Source organism: Poecilia formosa, unplaced genomic scaffold, assembly GCF_000485575.1.
Source record: "Poecilia formosa unplaced genomic scaffold, Poecilia_formosa-5.1.2 Scaffold189, whole genome shotgun sequence".
In the NCBI taxonomy this organism is placed as follows: Eukaryota; Metazoa; Chordata; class Actinopteri; order Cyprinodontiformes; family Poeciliidae; genus Poecilia; species Poecilia formosa.
The window spans coordinates 60,305-69,748 of NW_006800128.1; the positions used below are offsets into that span (position 1 = coordinate 60,305).

The window sequence follows — 9,444 nt, forward strand, 5'->3', positions numbered from 1 at the left end:
ATATAACTTCAGCAATTAACGTCATCAAGTCCCAAATGCTTGAGTGGAAAAAAGTGATGTAACAGTGGCAAACATAGCCCTGTTTCACATGTTTGAACATGTTTCAGGCATTATAATCCAAATTAGTGTGTAGCAGGAAGAAGCCTGCCCCAATATTCAGAACACCTGGGCCCCTAATCACCTCATGATTGTTGGAGAGTATAAAGGGAGACTATCTCACCAGTTTGCTTATGCTGGCATTTGGTCACACGCTGTTGGGAAGGTCGCTTGGAAGGAATGCAGGTCTTAAGCTTTAACATCAGTAAGTAATGTTTCTCCTTCTGCATAAGACCTACAAGTTCAGAGTTTGATTTGAATTGTTTAAATTTAGAAACCACTGGAAGTCTCCTGCTTGGTACTGGGGTGTGGCTGTAATTCACCCTCCCCAGTGCAGTTTTCACATAAAACGGGTATGTATTGTTTTATTGCACCCATACAGCTCCATAACACCAAAAATAACAATTATTCATATATAGAATATATTGGAAAGCTGATCCTCCTGCTATGGGCTGGAAAGGATCCTCTGGTTTGAGGTGAAGTCATCCAGCTCTGGTAGGTGACAATGGTTTCCTCTGGCTTCCATCTTCTGTAAATCACCTACTAACCTTTTCTTCTAATTCCAGCTCTGACATTGCTGCAGCTCACTGGAGACCCTGCTGTTTTGTTTTGTTTCACTGTTTTGTTTCAGTACTGTACACTCCCCTCCTATTGTGTTCCTTATGTTGATTGTCTTTTACATGAAACAATAAAATGTAATTAATTTCTTTTGGAAAAGTCTTGTTCTCCTTGGTCACGAACCTCGAGCCTACTGGCAGTTGAATTCCTTGGGTGCAATTCCCAAGGTGGTGTTGTTGACAGCTTCTGGTTACCCTGCTGTGAGGAGCAGAGTAGCAGATCCCTACCTTAGTAGTGCATATCTGCAAAAGATCTAAGTTTATTTGTTTGAAAATTTGATATCTTGTCTTTGTAATGAATTCAATTGAATGGTTGAAAAGGATTTGCAAAACATTGTACTCTGTTTTTATTGTTTTACACAACATCCCAACTTCATTCGAGTTGAGTTCGAGGTTTTACTTTCATGTCTTGGAATAAAACCATCCCCCCATGATTGTCAATGTATAAAATGCTGTGCTACCAAGCACACCCGGTCTGGTGGTCACAGAGCAAATTCAATTTATTTTTTTCACATAACTGGAGCGCAGGTAAGTTATGTCAGTTCCTGAATCTGCATTTCAACTTCCTTATCACAAAGCAACCAGCATGTGTCCATATGGTTTGGGACTAAATTTCTAGTTTTGCCCAGGGTATTTGTCCAATGGCATGCGTGTTTTGCCTGTCAGCATCTCTGTGTTGCAGCTGTGCAGTGATTTGTGGTGCAGGGCAGTTGGGACTTTATGGTTTAATTGCCTTGGTGCTGCTGTCGACAGACACACCCAGTCCTTCCCTCTTATGTTGCATTAGGATATTTTCACAGGAGGTTGGCACCTGCCTCAACTTCCTAGCCGATTGTTTTCAGGGCTGGGGGCCTCTGTAGTCCTGACATTTTTTGCACTGAGGTAGCGTTTCCTTGCATTATGGTCACAGAATAGCTCCACTTGTCCATTGTGGAGCATGTTAAAACGTCTTATGGATTTAGGAACAGTGATGGGTGGGGGGTGGAGGGAGGGAGTGTGGGGAGATTCCCGGGGATTCCAGTGGCATTCCTTTTAGATTGCCTTCCTCACTCTTTTCTCGTTTCCTTTTCAGTTCAGCTCTGTCAATGTCATGTCAGCCCTTTACAACAGTCAAGCTTTATTCTGGATGCATAGGTTTTCATGTTTTTATTGCTTTCAAAAAACATTTGTACCCTTTGAGCTTCAATTTTTAAAATTTGGTCAAACTGCAACAAACAGAAGTGCATTTTATAGGAGTTTTTGTGGTAAATCAACACAAAGTACTATATAAGAAATTGGAGGGAATATGATGCATGATTTAAATATTTTTATGAATATAATTGTACCTTTGGCTGTATGCTTAGGACTGTTTTGCTCTAAGGAGAACTTCCACTTGTCTCGATTCTTCTGCAGCTTTTAGCAGGCTTTCTTTCAGGAGTGTTATGGATTTAGCTTCATTCATCTTTTCATCAACTCTGACCTGGTTCTCTGATTCTGTCACTTCCAAATATTCTTCTTGCAGCATAATCACAACGCCATCATATTTTAGGGTGGAAATGACCATTACCTTTTCTGCCCTATTGTATTTTTAGATGTGATTTTCTCTCTGACCTATCTGCTGTGTTCCTTGTTCTTCATGATGCTGCTTGTTGTCTAATGCTCTCCAACAAACCTTTGAGGCCTTCATTAAACAGCTGCATGTATACACAGATTGAATGTTTACCAATTAGATGACTTCTTACTCTAGTGAAGTACACTAGGTTTTATCAAGAGGTATCAGAGTGAAAGGATCTGAAAGCAAATATAGGCTTTCCAGGCTTTTACTTACAAAATGCATTAAAGTCTTGTGTTGTTATTCAACCTTTCAATTCTCCATTACTTTGTTTGGTTACATAAAATCTTGGTTGCAGTCAGGGGCTCAAAGTTAAAAAGGGGCACATAACACAAAATCTTGAAACACCGTACAATGTACCCATATTAATCTATAGTCTAATATTTAATTGGGTCATACTACTATCATCATCATGATGTGGGGACAATGCAAAGCAAATTCAGTCTGTTTTACCCGATGGTATAAAGTTGCTGCTTCTGCTCATAAGAGTACTGGAGGCTGTATAGATCTGAGACAGTTTTTAAACAGACCAGAGGAGAGAAGGTCGCTGGTTATGAAATATGTTATGAAATAAGCAAATTTGCTGCTGTTTTACTAAATAAGCCCTAATAATATCTGACTGATTAACCTCCATAGCAACTTGGCTGCAGACTGCTTTAAAGATCAAAAAAGCTCAGTGGGATTAACTCTACATAATTTTTTATGTTAGCACCTCAGAGATCTAGAATTTGTTTGAGAATGACATTGTTTTTAAAAAGTATTTAATACTTTCAGCAGAGATAAATTAAAACAAAGTTAAATAGTACATTTAGGATTTAATTGGGAAGTTGACTTTGAAAAAGTGCACAAAATCATCTTGATAGCTTAATGTTACCATGACTACAATATGGTGCTATCTATAATATGTGTTTGAGCTCAGTTTGTTCACAAATACATCACAACAATAGCCATTAATCAGCGATTTATTGCCAATTAATCTGGGCCCCCTCTCGCAGATTTCACTAAATCTATTTTTAAACACTGTTAGTAATGCTGATGATTTTTGAAGGAAGGGGGTCCCATATCATATTCTGCCTAATACCCTGTATTATCTTGGGCCGCTGCGCTGCGCATCTCTCTGCTGGATGGGAGACCAATAGGAAGATTTAATTTACGAGGCACTAACAGGGACAAACCTTCAGACCACGCTTTTGTTTCCTGACTGTTGAGTTTGCAAAAAGCGATACAGAGGCTGTTTTGGTTGCATGAGCTTCATGGAGTGAACTTTTTTTCTGATCGTCACTGTTCATTGTCAGCCGGGGGCGCTGGTTAATGTGTTTACAGGTTTCCTCTGCAGCTGCTACTGAAATCTCCCTGACTGCAGCAGCAGAAGCTAGGCAGAGAAGGCATTTGATATGACACATTTTGAGGCATCGTGGCAACGCAAAACAAGAGGGTGCTGCATGCTGCATGTTTTGGCATGGAGCTGTGCTGGAGCTGCATGGACGGTCCAAGTGCCCACTAATGGAGTGGTCCATCGGTAAATCCTCTGTTATGCCAGCCTGCCCTGCTTTTGGAACATCTTGATTTATTTAATTGTGGCATGTTTGGCTTTATTCTGCAGTCCAAATTATTGGTACAGTAGTGATATAAATGTTATAGGGGCGCGGTTGTGATGAGGGCAGAGTTTCAGAAAATAGGAATTTTTAAAGACACAGGCCAAATTTTAAGGCGTTAAATCAGGAAGTAAAATTTATTTTAAGTAACATTTGATATGTATTGCATTTTTATGACAACTAAAGGTAACATAGTTACTAGATTATACTATAAAATGGCACACTGGAAAACGTATAACACGGCCCTTTAAGCACACATAAACACAATCAGCATTAAGTTTCAATGAGTGTGCATCACTCAAAGTTGTAAAGAAATCAGATTAGGACTTCTTCAACAAATATGCATCAGAAAGTGGTTCTTCCACCTCTTACTGAAAGAGAGACAAATGAACCAAGTTCCAGTCCGGGAATGTGTTGACAGTGAACACAATAGTTTACTCAGTCTAGAAGAGAGAGAGCAATGGCAGGTCAGCCTGGGTGCTGCTTGGCTTTTGTTTTTCACCTGGTGATGCTTGGAATGACATGAAAGCTTCAAAGGTAAAAGACCCCACTCCAATAGTTGAACTGTCCCCTCATCCATTAGTCTTTGATGGTGGACTGAGGAGGTGTGCCCTGCATCTATTGGATCACAGAGCAAATATCCACTTTGGCTATGTGTAACAGGAAACAGCTTCTGTGCTTTATGGATTTCTGAATCTCAGAACATCCTTCCTTCAGGAGCCAGGTTTAGCAAAGAGAAATTCCACATAGTTTCTTGTTCTGATTCATGGTTTGAGTTTCTTTTGCAATTCAAATATGCTGGCTTCTTGTTAGTTTGTGCAGTTTATAAACACCTGCATAAATGCAGACAACTGAAAACTGTCATTGATGATAAATGCTACCCTTCAGTAGCATGTGGTTATTTCTCCCTCTTTGTCTGCACTGTGTTTGCAGACTTGTGTGCGCTCAGAGCTCCTGATGGCACACAAGAACATTTTCCCACTGCTGTATGGAGCCATGATTCTGTTGTCACCATGCCACAGCCGTGCTGATCATTGTATTTATGTCCTGGGTATGACTTCCTGGTTCAGACTGTGGATTGTTGGGAAAACAATGATGTGTTTTGCCTTGAAAGGACACCTCAGTCATTCACCACCATGCTTTAAATGCAGAAGTATACAGCATGATGTAACAATATGTATTTTTCATCCCTGCACTGTCACTTGAATGGAGGTTGTGCTGACATAATGAATCAGAACGGATGAGTGTGTGAGATATTACTTTTTTAATAACATCTGAATACAATGTAGCGAACACTTCCAGTTCTCCATGCAGTCAACAGGTCACCAAATTTCAGAAGCCTGGATTAAAAAAGAAAAATGATCAAGAAATCTTCTTAAAGATTATAGAGACCAATTTAATGTGCAATAAAACTGTCTTCATGGTATGAACCAGTCTGCAATGTGGCAGAGAAATCTAGCAAAGCTGTGCAAGTGAAATTGGGGGTAAATGTGATAAGGTGGTAGCGTCCCATGGGCTGCCAATCTTATCATGGTGGAGGGATTTGAGTGTCCCAGTGATCCTAGGAGCTATGCTGTTGGGGGCTTCATGCCCCTAGTAGGGTAACTAAAAGGCATACAGGTTCTAGGTGAAGAACCAGACAAAGCGCAGCCTGAAGACCCCTTATGATGAGCAAGATTGTTAGATCCAATCTAACAATCTCGACTGGGGGTCAACGGGGCCCCACCCTGGAGCCAGGCCTGGAGGTGGGGCACGATGGTGAGTGCCTGGTGATCGGGCTTTTACCCATGAAACCAAAATTGGAAATCGGATTTTTGGCTCCGGACCGAGCCACAAATCAGATTTTGGTTTCATAAATGGAAAAACGAAAAAACTAATTTTCATTTTTCATTTCAAACAAAAAAACGAACTGCCTGAAAATACATGGACCAGCTCGTTATCCATTTTTTCCATTTTCGTTTTGTGCACTAAATGGGAAATTGGATAATGAGCCAAAAATCCGATTTCCGATTTTGGTTTTCTAAACGGAAAACTAAACACTAAAAAACGAGTTTTTCGTTTTTTTATTTTCTATTTCAAACGAAAAAACGAACTGCCTAAAAATACACGGACCAGCAAGTCTGTGGAGACTGCAAATTGGTCCATACCAGACTCAGCATTAAGGGAGTTTGGGGGAATGGGAGTTTCTTATGTTAGTTTCAGTTAGGTTTTTGTGTGTTCTCCCCTTTGTGTCTATCTGGCCTGACCAGCCAGTACTTAAAAGTTTTGTCTCATTTAGATAGGTCTGTTTGTTTGAGTTGGTTAGAGTTGACACCACCATGCTGTTACTTTGACCTCTTTTATGGGCCCAACCAAATTTCTGTTTTGGGTGAAATAAAAACCAATTCTTCTTGAATTTAAACCTGTGCCTGGCTTTCCTTTGACTGCTCGGTCCATCACAGAAAGGAGCCTGAGCTTGTGTGTCAGGTTGAGAGATTTCAGTTAGTCGGCCTCACTTCAACACATGGCTCTGGAAACAGTCTCCTTGAGAGGGATGGACATACTTCCACTCTGGAGTTGCCCATAGTGAGAGGCACTGGGCAGGAGTGGGCATACTTGTTGCCCCCCATCTTGGTGCCTGTGTGGCCTATGTGGATCTGGTGGCTTCTCTTGGTGTGGTAATGAACGACAAGGAGCTACTCAAGTTGGCACCAGTTGTTTCTTTTATTCACCATCTGCATTTCACACAACGGGCATGGAGGTAAGGTCTTTTGCCTTTCCAGCAGCTCATCCACCCTGGGCATGGGATAGGCATCAAACTCTGAAACTGCATTAAGCTTTCTGAAATCAATGCAAATCCGCAGTGAGCCATCTTTCTTACACACGATGACTACTGGGCTGCACCACTCTGAGTTTGAAGGTTCAATAATACCTGATGTTAGCATGGTCTTGACTTCATCTCGCAGCTGCCCCACCAACTGTTGTGGCACTCTGTACGGGCGTTGACGAATTGGCTGCTTCTCTTTCAGTCGAATTGCATGCTCAATCAGAGTTGTCCGGCCTGGATTAGGAGAAAAGAGAGGAGACAGTCTCTGGAAGATCTGCTGAAGTTCTGAGGCTTGGTGTGAAGTCAAATGACTGAGATTGGGGGTTGACTGTTCAGCCATCACTTCAATGCCAGGAACCTCTTCTTCCTCCTCCACTGGCCTCAACAGGCATGATGTTTCTGGAGCTGGATATGATGGTTCTTTCCACTCCTTCAACAAGTTCACATGGTATGCCTGTGTAGCTTTCTTTTTTTCCAGATGGTAGACTTCATAGGTGGTAGGTCCTAGCTGCCGGCTGATGGTATAGGGCCCTTGCCACTTTGCCAAAAGCTTGCTGGTGGATGATGGCAGAAGAAGCAACACCTTCTGTCCAGGACTTAAGACCCTTTGCCGTGCCTGCTGGTCATACCACCTCTTTTGTTTCTGCTGGGCCTGCAGTAGGTTCTTTTCGGCTTCATCCTGGTACTCAGCAAGCCGACTTCTCATCTGCAGCACATACTGGACTATACCTTTAGCACTGGATGAGTTCTCTGATGCATCCCAGCTTTTCCTCAGCAGGTCCAGTGGTCCCTGAACATCCCACCCATACAGGAGTTCAAATGGGGAGAACCCAGTTGATGCTTGCGGCACCTCACGATAGGCGAACAGAAGGAATGGTAACCAGCGGTCCCAATCTCGGCCAGTGTCATTCACAAACTTCTGCAGCATCCTCTTCAGCGTCTGGTTGAACCTTTCGACCAGTCCATCAGTCTGCGGATGGTAAGGAGTCGTCCTGATGGCTGAGATCCCAAGCTGTTTATGAAAGAGTTTTAAGAGATTAGAGGTGAAATTAGTCCCCTGGTCTGTCAAAATCTGATCTGGGATTCCAACTCTTGAAAACAGCTGGACCAGAGCTCGAACTATTGCTGGAGCAGTAATGGTATGTAGTGGAAAAGCTTCTGGAAATCTGGTTGCATAGTCACATACTACCAGGATGTACTGATGACCACGCCCACTCTTCACTAGGGGTCCAACAATGTCCATTGCAACCTTACGAAAAGGAGTGGAGATGACAGGTAGTGGCTGGAGGAGCGCCCGATCTGACTTCCGAACGGGACGAGTCTTCTGACATGTGGGGCCAAGAAGCACATAAGGTATTAACGTCATTGTACATTGACGGCCAGTAAAAACGTGAGCTGACACGCATAAATGTTTTGTGACGCCCCAAGTGCCCTGCCCATGGAATAGTGTGTGCTAAATGCATGACAGGTGCCCTACAGCTAGTTGGAACTACCAACCGCTGTTTATCATTACAGGCATACAATACACCATCTTTTAACACAAAAGTTTCTCTTCCACTCCACTTAGCATCATCTTTTCCACTCACTCGGTCAAACAAAGGTTGTAAAGACACATCCTGTTTCTGTAGCATAGCAATATTTTCAGGTACTTTCCACATGTCATCTACTGTTAAATCTGTAGACACATTTCCACTCAGCATTAACTTTTTCTCAAATTTTTTCTGCCTTCTGGATTTTCTAAACCTCTTTGAAACCTCAAACAAACTCCCATCAAAATCAGGCAAAGACCCAACTTGTTCTTTGGCCTGAGAACGGGTAATCACAGGACAGGAAACATTGCCAACTTTGCCACCCTCAGTTTGCACTTCTCCCAAAAGATGAAACATCACAGGTAAATCTGTACCCAAAATGACATCAAAAGGTAGGTTTTTCACCACAACAACAGTTAGCAAATATGGTTGATCATCAATAATGACAGTCACTTCTGCTTTTGGATAAACATGACGATCTCCATGCACACACAAAATCTCAGTTTTCTTTTCATAGTTCACACATCCAACAGGTACAAGAGTCTCTTTTATAAGTGATGTGGAACTACCACTGTCCATTAATGCAGTCACCTGGTGTCCACTCACAGTCACAGTTTTATGAGTTCTAGTTTCAAAGTTTTTGACTCCAGCCTGATTTTCAGTTCTAGGAGCATAGCAGGAACCAGTAAACTTAGTCTTCTTTATTGGGCACACTGAAGCCTTGTGGCCCAGCTGCTGACAATAATAGCAAATCAGTGGCTTACCATGAGATGGTTGATTCACAGAACTGGTGGTACCTTTAACCTCCTGGCTTGGCTCTCTGGCATAATGTTGATGTCCAGCTGGTTGAGCAGGTCGTGGTGCAGGGTTGGAGAAACGTGCTGCTCCTCCTCGCCGTGCATTCATGTACTGTAGAGCCAACTTTGCCGCAGTCAGACCATCCTCAGGTTCATGTTCCTTCACCCAGGTCCTTACATCAGAGGGCAGAACACTCAGAAGTTGTTCCTGGATGATAAGCTCCCCGATGTCCTCCTTGGAATGCTGGTCCGGACGGATCCATCGTCGGTAGAGGCCTCTAAGGCGGTGGTAGGTTTCAGTAGGAGTTTCACCAGCAGGGATACTTGTTGCTCTGAATTTCTGTCTGTAAGTCTCTGGTGAAATGTCAAACTTTGTTAACAAAGCAGTTTTCAAGTCCTTGTAGCAGTGAGCA

The 9,444-nt window shown here is 42.5% G+C and overlaps 1 protein-coding gene and 1 long non-coding RNA gene across 2 annotated transcripts; one reads left to right on the plus strand and one right to left on the minus strand.

Annotated features, from left to right (window-relative positions):
- The first annotated feature begins 230 nt into the window (after nucleotides 1–230).
- LOC103147750 (uncharacterized) lies at nucleotides 231–809 on the plus strand. Its single transcript, XR_477288.1, has 4 exons — nucleotides 231–301; nucleotides 371–449; nucleotides 516–591; nucleotides 663–809. It is a non-coding gene; the product is annotated as an uncharacterized LOC103147750 (long non-coding RNA).
- Nucleotides 810–6,832: 6,023 nt separating this feature from the next.
- LOC107837916 (uncharacterized) lies at nucleotides 6,833–9,443 on the minus strand (the record flags this gene model as incomplete). Its single annotated transcript, XM_016678748.1, has 1 exon — nucleotides 6,833–9,443. A coding segment is annotated over one exon (1,488 nt), but the record flags the coding sequence as incomplete, so codon positions are not given.
- Between the last annotated feature and the right edge of the window lies 1 nt (nucleotide 9,444).